This window comes from Salmo salar, chromosome 20, assembly GCF_965601325.2.
Source record: "Salmo salar chromosome 20, fSalSal1, whole genome shotgun sequence".
Classification (NCBI taxonomy): domain Eukaryota; kingdom Metazoa; phylum Chordata; class Actinopteri; order Salmoniformes; family Salmonidae; genus Salmo; species Salmo salar.
The window spans coordinates 79842424-79857464 of record NC_138310.1 but is presented as its reverse complement, the minus strand read 5'-3'; the positions used below and the strand labels follow the sequence as shown (position 1 = coordinate 79857464).

The 15041-nt window shown below is 41.4% G+C and overlaps 1 protein-coding gene across 1 annotated transcript in view; it reads right to left on the bottom strand.

Annotated features, from left to right (window-relative positions):
• The window catches only part of LOC106581363 (platelet-derived growth factor D), a 70971-nt gene extending 68495 nt beyond the window's left edge, over nt 1–2476 (bottom strand). The window contains exon 1 of the mRNA XM_014163376.3: nt 1777–2476. Within this exon, the coding sequence (XP_014018851.2) occupies nt 1777–1900 (124 nt within the window). The 5' untranslated portion in view covers nt 1901–2476. The remainder of the gene's footprint in view (nt 1–1776) is intronic.
• Nucleotides 2477–15041: the final 12565 nt, after the last annotated feature.

The following is a 15041-nucleotide window of genomic DNA, read 5'->3' as shown; positions in this document are numbered from 1 at the left end:
GACACCTGTGGGTTGTTAGTGTTACTGTGGCTCTAGAACACTGAGGATAACCAGGTCAACACGGCAACTATGACCACAGGTCAGAAAAGAACACAGAATACTGATGACAATGTTACTGTGTTTCTAGAGCACTGAGGACAATGTTACTGTGTTTCTAGAACACTGATGACAACGTTACTGTGTTTCTAGAACACTGAGGACAATGTTACTGTGTTTCTAGAATACTGAGGACAATGTTACTGTGTTTCTAGAATACTGAGGACAACCAGGTCAACAAGGTAACTATGACCACAGGTCAGAAAATAACACAGAATACTGATTACATTGTTACTGTGTTTCTAGAACACTGAGGACATTGTTACTGTGTTTCTAGAACACTGAGGACAATGTTACTGTGTTTCTAGAACCCTGATGACAATGTTACTGTGTTTCTAGAACCCTGATGACAATGTTACGGTGTTTCTAGAACACTGAGGACAACCAGGTCAACAAGGCAACTATGACCACAGGTCAGAAAAGAACACAGAATACTGATGACAATGTTACTGTGTTTCTAGAACACTGCTGACAATGTTACGGTGTTTCTAGAATACTGATGACAACCAGGTCAACAAGGTAGCTATGACCACAGGTCAGAAAATAACACAGAATACTGATGACAATGTTACTGTGTTTCTAGAGCACTGAGGACAATGTTACTGTGTTTCTAGAACACTGATGACAATGTTACTGTGTTTCTAGAACACTGAGGACAGTGTTACTGTGTTTCTAGAGCACTGAGGACAATGTTACTGTGTTTCTAGAACACTGAGGACAATGTTACTGTGTTTCTAGAGCACTGAGGACAATATTACTGTGTTTCTAGAACACTGAGGACAATGTTACCGTGTTTCTAGAGCACCGAGGACAATGTTACTGTATTTCTAGAGCACTGAGGACAATGTTACTGTGTTTCTAGAGCACTGAGGACAATGTTACGGTCTTTCTAGAACACTGATGTCAATGTTATGGTCTTTCTAGAACACTGATGTCAATGTCACATTCTTTCTAGAACACTGATGACAATGTCACGGTCTTTCTAGAACACTGATGACAATGTCACGGTCTTTCTAGAACACTGATGACAACCAGGTCAACAGGGTAACTTTGATCACAGGTCAGAAAACTCAACTCAACTCTTCTCCTCATGCTGCCTGTGCCCTACATCCTAAATGATGTCTCTCACCCCCTCTTCTTTCCCTGGCCCCAAGCAGCTCATCTGTCTTCCCTCCCCCACTGTCTCTCTCTCAGACAAAGTAACAATAGAGTGTCTAGGTCATTTGAACAGGTCAACACAGGAAGCTGACTTCCCTGGTGTAGGCAGGTCGTTCATCACCACTGACTAAGACATACACACCACTAGATGAAACAACACCTAGGCTTCTCCTGACAGGCCACGTATGACATGGACTATCAAAATTACAACAAACTTCTATTGTTCTATATTCAACTTAAATTGTTTCAATTACAATTGAGAATGTTTATTTAGATAACTTAGAATGTATTGTAGAAGTCTGATTGTGTCTAGGCCTAATCATCCAACATATCTGTAACAAAACAATTGCACGTACAAACCCATTGTGATCAAATTATTCAATTCACTAATAATACTTACCATATTACTGCCCATTGTAGGCTACAGCCAGTCTGGCCAAAACACCAGTTGCTTTGTTGTTGAAACGCTTGTTACGGTTCGTTCATACAAAACAAATGCACACATCAAAAACTGGGACTCACCATGTTGCCTCACGTTAGAAGACCGCATCACCTTGGCGGACACTACCTGGCCTTGTGTGCCCCCGGTAAAGCCCCCCAGCAGCGCGAGCAACAGCGCCAGTGCCACGCGCCCAGAGCCGTTCATTCTGTCGGTGGCGTTTGCACACTAAACTAAAATCCCAAGCGTGGAAGAACCACTTATTGTTCTGAAAAGAGACCAATTAGCTACTTGTGTTTTCCCTGGAGACTCAAGTAAAAGTTTTCTTAAAACGTTCGTGCTGTTAACATCATTTCTCCCGAGTCGCTTTCCACAGTAGACTGGAGCGAACTGCCTGTCTCAAACTGACCATAACCGAGCTCCGCCGCTACAGAATGCTGAGCAGGTTCATATACTCATGTCCACAGACAAGTACGGGCGCCGTTTTTTATCGCTTTACCGCGAGTTAATCCAGACTGGTAATTCCATTACAAATGATCCACATTAGTTCAACTTCTCTGATATCAGAGCGAGCTCGAAATGCTTTCCAGCAATTTAACTTCAAGGCTGAGAGTGTGCGTGTCTCTCGCTGTAGCTCAACACACGCACACGCGCGCTGGTGTGTGTGAAACTTCAATCGGTGAATTGATCAGAGAGGAGGATTGTCCCGTTTACGCGAACCGGGACAAGGAAATAGACCAGAATGAACATTTTAGCGGCGACAAGGAAACTTTGGAGGTAAAATCAGACTCACACAGAGTGAGAAGGAGACAGGAAGGGATTTTTCATCGAGAAGGAAACTTGATTGGAGGCGAAATAAACTGGAGGAAAATAGTGGGGCAGTCACTGACGGCAATGGCCACTGACAATAATACAGTATTTACTCGTCCAGGGAAGAACTCTGACATTATTTTACTTGTTGACGCGGCTGATGAATAAGTGAGACCATATCTGACAATGTTCATCATTTCATAATTTCACTGAGCAAATGCAACCATGTTTATAACATTTACAGGCTATTATACCGTATTATTAATGTATAACATTTGTGCGCCGTCCTACAATTGCCCAGCTTCGTCAGAGTTTTTGCCAAATTAAATAAAGGTTAAAAAATAAATAAATAATAATTTCACTAATTTGGTTTATGTAGGTCTTGTATTCTGTTAATTTACATGTAAAAGCATGAGTTTCTGGGCCTATTATTTTGCCAGGGATAGCCCATTCACTATTGAAGTTTATGCTAATATCTGCGGACATTTCTGTAATGCCTATATTATATTATATTATATTATATTATATTATATTGAGGGATTGTAATGATTGTATTAATTATTTTCTCATTTTCTAGATACTATAGAAGATGCTTTGTGTTGTACCAAGACAGCAGCCTCTCCCTCAAGGTCAGCAAAACAAGGAAGTTGATTGTTGACTTCAGAGAGCAGAGGAGTGAACATGCCAGGATCCACATTAATGAGACTGCAGTAGAGAGAATCAGCAGTTTTAAGTTCATTGGCGTCCACATCACCGAGGACCAACAGCGGGTGGCCACCCCAGGTCCTCTCCAAGTACTACCGCTGCACCATCGAGGGCATCCTGACCGGTTGCATCATGGTCTGACACGGGAATTGCTCTGTCCACGACCGCAAGGCCCTCCAGCGGGTGGTGAAAAGAGCCCAGTACATCACTGGGACTGTGCTCCCACCCATCCAGGACACCTACTCGAAACGGTGCATGATACAGGCCCGCAGCATCATCAAAGAGCCCACACACTCCAGCCATGTGCTGTTCACTCCCTTACCGTCGGGCAGACGGTATGAGAGCATGGGGTCTGATACAAACAGGCTCAGAGACAGTTTCTACAGTATCTACAAGACATCAGACTGCTGAACACTTGAACTGGACTGACCACCTGGTCTGATTCTCCACACCTTAGCACGCACACACACACACACGCACACACACACACACATTCATGCTACACACATATCACAACTGCTGCTACCAGACTCTAAAATACTGCACAATGTAAGCACTTGCCCCACAATCCCCCTTCCCCTAAACGCGTGTAAATATTGGACTATAAATTGTGCCTTCCTGTATTATACTGTACATATGCAACAAAAAATGCATTCTATTCTACTGAGCCATTTAGTGTGTGAGTGTATATGTACTCATGAGAGTGTATTATGTGTGTGTGTGTGTGTGTGAGAGTGTGTGAGTGTGTGTGAGTGTGTGTGAGTGAGTGAGTGAGTGAGTGAGTGAGTGAGTGAGTGAGTGAGTGAGTGAGTGAGTGAGTGAGTGAGTGAGTGAGTGAGTGAGTGAGTGAGTGAGTGAGTGAGTGAGTGAGTGAGTGAGTGAGTGAGTGAGTGAGTGAGTGACATATGTGGAGATACTACCAGTCATGTGGAGGTGAGATCTGAGGAATGTTATTAACACTGATTAGTAACAGATACATTCATGTAACTTTTTTTCATAATTTCCCCATAATCCTAGTAGTGCACACTGAGATCTAAACAGCAAGACAAAGGATTCTGGGATACCAAAAAGACGCCTCAGAATGGCGAGATGTCCTCTATGTAACGTCTCCCAGACACACACAGTTATTACAAGGAATTTACAGCTATAACTGGCATAGACTCAGATACCAGTTAGTCTATGATTGAGAGATTCCTTTGGGACATTCTGGTTCTATGGGAGAGATTAATTTGGGACATTCTAGTTCTCTTGGAAAGACAGTCTGTATAATGTAAGAATATAAGACTGATGGTTACTGTCACTCACCAGCAATCTCATCCTGCCAGTCCACATCTCATAACTGACTTACCTTTCAACCACCTTGTCATCCTCCATACCCTCAACCTTTGACCTTACCCACAAATTCCCCCTCCCTTCCCCCTGCCCTACCTATCTAGGCCACCCCCTATGCCACTGTTCTAGAGCCAGAGTTGTTGACTTTGACAGGATGTAGTTAATGTGTGACAGTCATTGACAGTGAGATGTACACAGTTGATAATCAGGAGGCTGAGCACACAATCACAAGCCATTCTGTCTCCCTGGGAGACTAATTAATAGAGATACAATCAGTCTTTCTGCCTAGCTGTGTGTGTGAGAGAGTTCATCACCGATCCTCAATAGAGGACATTTCATTGTAAACAAATATGAGATGTATCCCTCTAACCCAGTGGTTCCCAAACTTTTTATAGTCCCGTACCCCTTCAAACATTCAACCTCCAGCTGTACCCCCACTAGCACCAAGGTCAGCACACTCTCAAGTGTTGTTTTGCCATCATTGTAAGCCTGCCACACACACACTATATATTAAACATAAGAATTTATGAGTTTTTGTCACAACCCGGCTCGTGGGAAGTGACAAAGAGTTCTTATAGGACCAGCGCACAAATAATAATAATATAAAAATCAATAATTTTGCTCTTTATTTACATACACTTACTTACATATAAAACCTTATTTGTTCATCAAAAATTGTGAATAACTCCCCACAGGTTAACGAGAAGAGTGTGCTTGAAAGGATGGACATAACTCTGCAATGTTGGATTGTATTGGAGAGAGTGTCAGTCTTAAATCATTTCCCACACACAGTCTGTGCCTGTATTTAGTTTTCTTGCTAGTGAGGGCCAAGAATCCACTCTCACATAAGTATGTGGTTCCAAAGGGCATCAGTGTCTTAACAGTGCGATTTGCCAAGGCAAGAAACTCTGAGCGCAACCCTATCCAGAAATCTGGCAGTGGCTTCTGATTAAATTACATTTTCACAGAACCGCTTGTTGCAATTTCGATGAGGCTCTCTTGTTCAGATATCGGTAAGTGCACTGGAGGCAGGGCATGAAAGGGATAATGAATCCAGTTGTTTGTGTCGTCCGTTCTGGAAAGTACCTGTGTAATTGCACACACAGCTCACTCAGGTGCTTCGCTATATCACATTGAGTTCATTTGCACACAAAAAATCATGCAATGATGGAAAGACCTGTTTGTTGTCCTTGTTAATGCAGACAGAAAAGAGCTCCAACTTCTTAATCACAGCCTCAATTTTGTCCCACACACTGAATATAGTTGCGGAGAGTCCCTGTAATCCTAGATTCAGATCATTCAGGTGAGAAAAAACCTCACCTAGATATGCCAGTCGTGTGAGAAACTCGTCATCATGCAAGCGTCAGACAAGTGAAAATTATGGTCAGTAAAGAAAATGTAAGCTTGTCTCTCAATTCTAAAAAAACGTGTCAATACTTTGCCCCTTGATAACCAGCACACTTCTGTATGTTGTTAAAGCATTAAATGGTCGCTGCCCATATCATTGCATAATGCAGAAAATACATGAGAGTTCAGGGTTAGCAAAGTTAACCATTTTCGCTGTAGTGTCTAAAATGTCTTTCAAGCTGTCAGGCATTCCCTTGGTAACAAGAGCCTCTCGGTGGATGCTGCAGTGTACCCAAGTGGCGTCGGGAGCAACTGCTTGCACACGCGTTACCACTCAACTATGTCTCCCTGTCATGGCTTTTGCGCCATCAGTACAGATACCAACACATATTGACCACCAAAGTCCATTTAATGTCACAAAGCTGTCCAGTACTTTAAAAATATCCTCTCATGTTGTCCTGGTTTCCAGTGGTTTGGAGAAGAGGATGTCTTCTTTAATTGACCCCCCCCCCCCATAAACGTAACAGACATATATAGTTGAAGTCGGAAGTTTACATACACCTTAGCCAAATACATTTAAACTCAGTTTTTCACAATTTCTGACATTTAATCCTAGTGAAAATGATTCCCTGTCTTAGGTCAGTTCGGATCACCACTTTATTTTAAGAATGTGAACTGTCAGAATAATAGTAGAGAGAATGATTTATTTCAGCTTTTATTTCTTCATCACATTCCCAGTGGGTCAGAAGTTTACATACACTCAATTAGTATTTGGTAGCATTGCATTTAAATTGTTTAACTTGGGTCAAACGTTTCGGGTAGCCTTCCACAAGCTTCCCACAATAAGTTGAGTGAATTTTGTCCCATTCCTCCTGACTGAGCTGGAGTAACTGAGTCAGGTTTGTAGGCCTCCTTGCTTGCACACGCTTTTTCAGTTCTACCCACAAATATTCTGTATGATTGAGGTCAGGGCTTTGTGATGGCCACTCCAATACCTTGACTTTGTTGTCCTTAACCTCTTCGCTATAGGGGGCAGTATTTTCACGGCCGGATGAAAAACGTAACCAAATTAAACGGCCTACGACTCAGGCCCAGAGTCAAATAGTTGCATATTATTAGTAGATTTGGATATAAAACAGTCTGAAGTTTCTAAAACTGTTTGAATGATGTCTGTGAGTATAACAGAACTCATATGGCAGGCAAAAACCTGAGAAAAATCCAACCAGGAAGTGGGAAGTCTGAGAATTGTAGTCTTTCAGACCATTTTCTATTAAAACTACAGTGTCTGTGGGGTCAACTTGCACTTCCTAAGGCTTCCACTAGATGTCAACAGTCTTTACAAAGTTGTTTGAGTCTTCTATGGTGAATTATGACTGAATAACAGCCGGTTCAAGCAGTGTACTGTCTGAGGTCATGTAGTTACTTCATCCGCGTTCATGCATGGATAGCATTTTTTATTTTTCTTCTGTAATGAATACGCTATTGTCCGGTTGGAATATTATCGATTGTTTATGTTAAACAACACCCTAAGGTTTGATTGGAAACAGCGTTTGACATGTTTCTGCAAACGGTAATGGAACTTTAAGCTTTTCGTCTATTGATTTGCGCCCCCGTCTCGTGCCTTTTGGAATAGTGTTCTGGACGCGCCAACAAAACGGAGGTATTTGGACATAAATTATAGACTTTATCAAACAAATGAACATTTCTTGTGGAAGTGGGAGTCCTTCCGAGTGCATTCCGCCAAAGATCAGCAAAGGTAAGAAAATATTTATAACAGTATTTTAGAGTTTTGACAATGCCGTGGCTTGACGGCTAACTGTATAGCTTGCATTGATGGTTGAGCTATGTACTCAGAGTATTGAAAAATGTGCTTTCTCCGAAAAGTCATTTTGAAATCTGACACAGCGGTTGCATTAAGAGGTAGTAAATCTATAATTCTTTAAATAATTGTTATATATTTTGTCAACGTTTATGATGAGTATTTCTGTAAATGAATGTGCACATTGTTTTGGAGGCTAATCATTTTCTGAACATCACGCGCCAATGTAAAATGCTGTTTTTGGAAATAAATATGAACTTGATCGAACAAAACATACATGTATTGTGTAACATGATTTCCTAGGAGTGTCATCTGATGAAGATCGTCAAAGGTTAGTGCTTCATTTCAGCTGGATTTTGTGTTATTGTGATACATCTCCTTGCTAGGAAAATGGCTGTGTGGCTTTTCTTGTTTAGGTGGTGTCCTAACATAATCTAATGTTTTGCTTTCGCTGTAAAGCCTTTTTGAAATCGGACAACGTGGTTGGATTCAGGAGAAGTGTATCTTTAAAATGCTGTATAATAGTCATATGTTTGAGAAATTGAAATTATTCGATTTTTGATGTTTGAATTTCACACCCTGCTGTTCCATTGGTTGTTGGCTAGGCGTTCCGCTGGCGGGGAAGTATGCTTGGGGTCATTGTCCATTTGGAAGACCCATTTGTGACCAAGCTTTAACTTCCTGACTGATGTCTTGAGATGTTGCTTCAAAATATGCACATATTTTCCGTTCCTTATGATGCCATCTATTTTGTGAAGTGCAACAGTCCCTCCTGCAACAAAGCACCCCCACAACATGATGCTGCCACCCCCGTACTTCACGGTTGGGATGGTGTTCTTCGGCTTGCAAGCCTCCCCCTTTTTCCTCCAAACATAACGATGGTCATTATGGCCAAACAGTTCTATTTTTGTTTCATCAGACCAGAGGACATTTTTCCAAAAGTACGATCTTTGTCCCCATGTGCAGTTGCAAATCATAGTCTGGCTTTTTTATGGTGGTTTTGGAGCAGTGGTTTCTTCCTTGCTGAGCGGCCTTTCAGGTTATGTTAATATAGGACTCGTTTTACTGTGGATATAGATACTTTTGTACCTGTTTCCTCCAGCATCTTCACAAGGTCCTTTGCTGTTGTTCTGGGATTGATTTGCACTTTTCGCACTAAAGTACATTCATCTCTAGGAGACAGAACGCGTCTCCTTCCAGAGCAATATGACGGCTATGTGGTCCCATGGTGTTTATACTTGGGTGCTATTGTTTGTCCAGGTGAATGTAAACTTCTGACCCACTGGGAATGTGAAGATAGAAAGAAAAGTTGAAATAAATAATTCTCTATAATATTATTCTGACATTTCACATTCTTAAAATAAAGTGGTGATCCTAACTGATCTAATACAGCAAATTTTTACTAGGATTAAATGTCAGGATTTGTGATACACTGAGTTTAAATGTATTTGGCTAGACTGTAGGTAAACTTGCGACTTCAACTGTATATATAAAAAATGTGATTCACATAAAATATATATATATATATATATATATTAGTTAGAGCAGGTACCCCCAGGTGTATCTGCAATGCCGTCGGGGATACACCAAATAAAAATGTGATTCACATAAAAAAAAAATATATATATATATATATATATATATATATATGTTGACACAAAAATGTGATTCACATAAAATATATATATATATATATATATATTTTTTTTGAATCACATAAAAAACTGTTGATTGGTCAGACTCTGGAATATGTTCAGCGCTGATTGGTTCGACTCTTGAATATGTCCAGTGTTGATTGGTTAGAGCAGGTACCCCCAGGTGTATGTGCAATGCCGTCGGGTATACACCAAATAAAAATGTGATTCACATTAAAAAAAATATATATATATGTATATAAAAAAAATATACATATTTTATATATATAAAAAAATATATATATATATATATATTTTTTTTAATGTGAATCACATTTTTATTTGGTGTATCCCCGACGGCATTGCACATACACCTGGGGGTACCTGCTCTAACCAATCAACACTGGACATATTCAAGAGTCTAACCAATCAGCACTGAACATATTCAAGAGTCTGACCAATCAACACTGGACATACTCAAGAGTCTAACCAATCAAATACTGATGATCTACTCTACACCACTCATATGCAACAAGCTCTCACAGTCTCACGTCAGAATTAGACGTTCATCCATTTTCTCAAACATAACATTTCAAAGTTGTTCAAAGAGTCAAATTTCAAAATGTTTAAGGTTAAGTCTAGGCATTAACTCAGAAATCCTAAGGTTAGGTATTAACTCTGAATGGTTAAGGTTTGGGATGGGCTTAAAACCAAAATCACAAAAGCAACTTTTTATTGCTGGATTTGAACATGCCCATCCGCCATCCCCGCCACAATACTCTTGCAAAACAGAAACATTAGCATTTTAGTCAGTTAGCCGATGCTCCTTTTCAGATTAACTTACAGGAGCAATTAGGGTTAAGTGCTTTGCTCAATAGCACGTTGACACATTTTTCACCTAGATGGCTCGGGGATTTTAACAACTGACCTTTCAGTCACTCGCCCAACGCTCTTAACTGCTAGGCTACCTGCCACCCTACTTGAAAGTAACAGCACTCACTGTTGCCTCTAGTGGCCGGTTTCCACGTCATCTCCCGACGTCCTCAGACATGGATGGACATCGAATACTGACTTGACCTGGCTACTCATATGAACACACACTCACTACACACTTCCACTCATACCAACACACTCACTACACACTCTCTACACACTTTCACTTAAACACACACTCACTACACACTTCCACTCATACCAACACAATCACTACACACTCTCTACACACTGGAGTTACATTAGAAGTGCCCATCCAAAAAGGCTCAAGGTCATTGGCCACAGATTAAATGACATCAAATCACATTATAGTAGCTTTGATAGTAGCTTTGATTGGACTGATCATGTCAACATCATACTTTAAAAATTTTAGCTAGCAGTCATCATCATGAAGCAAGTCGACAATCTACTGGCTAATCCTTTTTAATTCTTGTCATATGAAGAGAAATAATGAACAGAAAGTATAGGTAAAATGTATCGGTGCTCATCGGACATGAAATTACACAACAAGTTGGAAATCGCAAATTCATCAATGATTGGTTTGGAAGGAATCAGTGGCTAACTGCAAGCATTGCAAAGCAATCGTTAGCCTCCTATTCAGTGGAGTGGCTGTGTGGTCCAAAGTCTACGATTAAGGGTCTCTTTTCCTAGTTTAAAATTATAAACATCCAACACTGGTCATGCTGTTAACGAAGCATGATTTTTACCGCACTCAAAACAACTGTTAACTCGGAACTGCAAAATCAGACCTTAGTGAGTTCAAGACAACTGGGAACTCAGGAAAAACGAGCTACGACTGGGAAAATACATTTTGAACGGTCATCCAACTCGGAATTGTAAATTCGGAACTCGGGCCTCTTTCTAGAGCTACGACCTGAAGATCACTGACATCATCATGATTAAGCCTTTTTTTTCAGAGTTCCCAGTTGTCTTGAAGCACCATAAATCCAGAGAATGCTAGACTTAGATGACAAAATTCGATGACAAAAATATGCCCATGAAGGACCACATGTTCAACAGTGCACAGCACAACAAGGTGAGTCCAAATGTTATTTCACTGCTGCTTTTTAATTACTTGTTCCTTTTATTTCTTATTCTTATTCATATTTTTTAAGCTGCATTGTTGGTTAGGGGTTTGTAAATAAGCATTTCACTCCAAGGTCTACAGCTGTTGTATTCGGCACATGTGACTAATAGAATTTGATTTGATTTTTGAATAGTTATATTGACTACGTCCATCCTAGCTCATTCATTAATATCTTAATCAAAATTACTGATTGCCTCTTATCCCCTTGTCGTCCCCTTATGCCATATTTTGTACATCTCAATTGTCAGTCGAAACCACATTTGTTTAAGTAAGTCAGCCCTATATATTGTTTTTTATTAAGGCAGTAAATGAAGTTGAATGAGCTGTGTCGCCGCCAGACAAGTCTCCACTGATAGCCAGGTGAATTAGTGGTAAGGTGTTGGGACCACTTTATGTAGGCCCTAACAGTTTGTATCACCGTTTGTCACCGTTATAGTGCAATTCATGTATTGTTTATTCTTGTGTTGTGTATTGGCTTTGCTGGCATGCATCCCACTTGTTTTTTTCCCCCACCAAGATATACATGCTAAAATTGCCACTGGTGAGGAGAGTGGAGAAGAGGAGGGATTGTTAAAGAGGTAACATGTCTCACGATCTTAAAGGAGTCATCCACTCAAAAACTATATTTTGGTATATTCTTCATTAGTCCACTGTTGATACAGTCCTGAAACGTTTTGCATGTCAGCAAGCAAGTTTTCAAGATAAAGAACTTTCAAGAAGCAATGTGTGGCATGACATACTGTATCATCATGATGATGCTAAACGCTTTTGACTGACTTGATACATCCCTCTACCTTGTTGTTTTCCCTCTCTCTACACTTTACATTTTCATTCTACCCCCTCTCCCCATCTCTCTCTCTGAGTGGTGTTGTCTGTTGACAGAGATAGACTTGTCGTTTCTCACTCAGACTCAGTCAGACAGTCAGTTAGTCAGACAGTCAGCGAGTCTGTCTGTCAGTCATTCAGTCAGTTAGTGAGTCATTTAGTCAATGAATCAGTCAGTCATTCAGTCAGGCAGTAATTCATTCAGTCAATGAATCAGTCAGTCATTCAGTCAGTCAGTGAGTCATTCAGTCAATGAATCAGTCAGTCAGTGAGTCATTCAGTCAATGAATCAGTCATTCAGACAGTCAGTCAGTCAGTGAGTCAGTCAGTGAGTCTGGGAGGAGACAGAGAACCTTAAGCCAGGTGTAACTTATACAATTTTCCCCCGATTTAGCTCGGAGATCGGAGACAAAATGCCCATGTTGTTGCTTACTTGTGGCGCCAGGCGTCACCAATGCTCGTTTAATGTGAGCGGGTCAGAGATGGAATCTGAGGGCTACTGATCCTGTTTTTCAGCAGTCTCAGATGTCCCGATATGTTCAAACCTGTTTAATTTTATCCTCACAAACTCTGCAATGCTTTTGTAGTGTGAGATGTGCAACGGCAAGTTTTGAGAACGATGATCATCAATAGCCAAAGAGAGCTCGCTAGAGAAGGAGAGAGTGAGATGATGTTATCGCACATAGAAATCCTATTCAATTACTAGTATTCCTTGGTCTATGGTATTGCATCCCCCAGAATGTGTAGACACTCGAGCCTGAGCGAAGACTACGACTTGTATGCTTTTCTCCTTGTCTTTTTAGACAAAACCAACGCAAAAGTGAACTCTTTAGAACTCTGAAGTTCACAGGCAATGTTATTCTATTCAAAATGTGGGCTGTTGTTGGCTAGATATTTCAACTCTGTTTGGCAGTTGTGAATGCCTGACTGAACATTTGTTGAGGCTGCTTTGAGCCACAGTTCATTGTAGCTAATCTAATTACATCATCACTGTATCACCACATTGTTTTTGCGAGACAACGTAGTATGGAGAATCCTCACAATCAAGTGAAGAATGTTCTAGTGTGTGACCTACCATCTGTGCCACATCATTTAGTGTGCGCACCCCTACGTTGGCAAGAAAAAAAACAACAGGAAAAAAAGGTCATTTAATGTGATAGGCTCAGCGTTGTTAGGATTTTTAAAGTTCTGTAGTGTACGCACGGCATTAAGTCAAATCAAATGAAATGTTATTAGTCACATGCACCGAATACAACAGGTAGACCTTACAGTGAAATGCTTACTTACGAGCCCCTGACCAACAATACAGTTAAAAAAAATACGTAGGCAGTGATGCAACCAGTCAGGATGCTTTCGATGTTGCAGCTGTAGAATGTTTTGAGGATCTGAGGACCCATGCCAAATATTTTCAGTCTCCTGAGGGGGAATAGATTTTGTCATGCCCTCTTCACAACTGTCTTGGTGTGCTTGGACCATGTTAGTTTGTTGGTGATGTGGACACCAAGGAACTTGAAGCTCTCAACCTGCTCCACTGCAACCCCGTTGCTGAGAATGGGGGCGTACTCGGTCCTCTTTTTCCTGTAGTCCACAATCATCTCCTTTGTCTTGATCACGTTGAGGAAGAGGTTTTGGTCCTGCCACCACACGGCCAGGTCTCTGACATCCTCCCTATAGGCTGTCTCGTCGTTGTCGGTGATCAGGCCTACCACTGTTGTATCATCGGCAAACTTAATAATGGTGTTGGAGACGTGCCTGGCTGTACAGCCATGAGTGAACAGGGAGTACAGGAGGAGACTTAGCACGCACCCTTGAGGGGCCCCTGTGTTGAGGATCAGCACAGGGGCCCCTCAAATTGGAGTGGGTTTAGGGTTTCTGTTACAATGGTGTTGATGTGAGCCATGACCAGCCTTTCAAAGCATTTCATGGCTACAGACGTGAGTGCTACGGGTCGGTAGTCATTTAGGCAGGTTACCTTAGTGTTCTTGGGCACAGGCACTATGGTGGTCTGCTTAAAACATGTTGGTATTACAGACTCGGACAAGGAGAGGTTAAAAATCTCAGTGAAAACACTTGCTAGTTGGTCAGCGCATGCCGCAGTACACATCCTGGTAATCCGTCTGACCCTGCGGCCTTGTGAATGTTGACCTGTTTAAAAGGTCTTACTCACATTGGCTGTGGAGAGCATGATCACACAGTCTTCCAGAACAGCTGGTGCTCTCATGCATGTTTCAGTGTTATTTGCCTCGAAGCGAGCATAGAAGTAGTTTAACTCGTCTGGTAGGGTTATGTCACTGGGCAGCTCTTGGCTATGCTTCCTTTTGTAGTCTGTAATGGTTTGCGAGCCCTATAATCCATGGCTTCTGTTTGGGTTATGTACGTACGTAAGGTCACTGTGGGGACGACGTCATAGATGCACTTATTGATGAAGCCAATGACTGATGTGGTGTACTCCTCAATGCCATCGGAGGAATCCCGGAACATATTCCAGTCTGTGCTAACAAAACAGTCCTGTAGCTTAGCATCTGCTTCATCTGACCACTTTTTTATTGATCCTGTAACTGGTGCTTCCTGCTTTCATTTTTGCTCAGACACGGAGAGGGGATTTAGGGTGTCTCACATCACTCATAGAGCTCTGAGTATAGCTGAGTAGGGGTGTGTGTGTCTGTATGTGTGCATATGCACATGTGTGTCTGTCTACACGCACGTGTGTCTAGCCTTTGTGGATTGTCTAGCAACACAGAGGGGCATTGTGGCTTTCAGACACTGCATCCAGAGCTGTGAAACCATGGGTCAGAG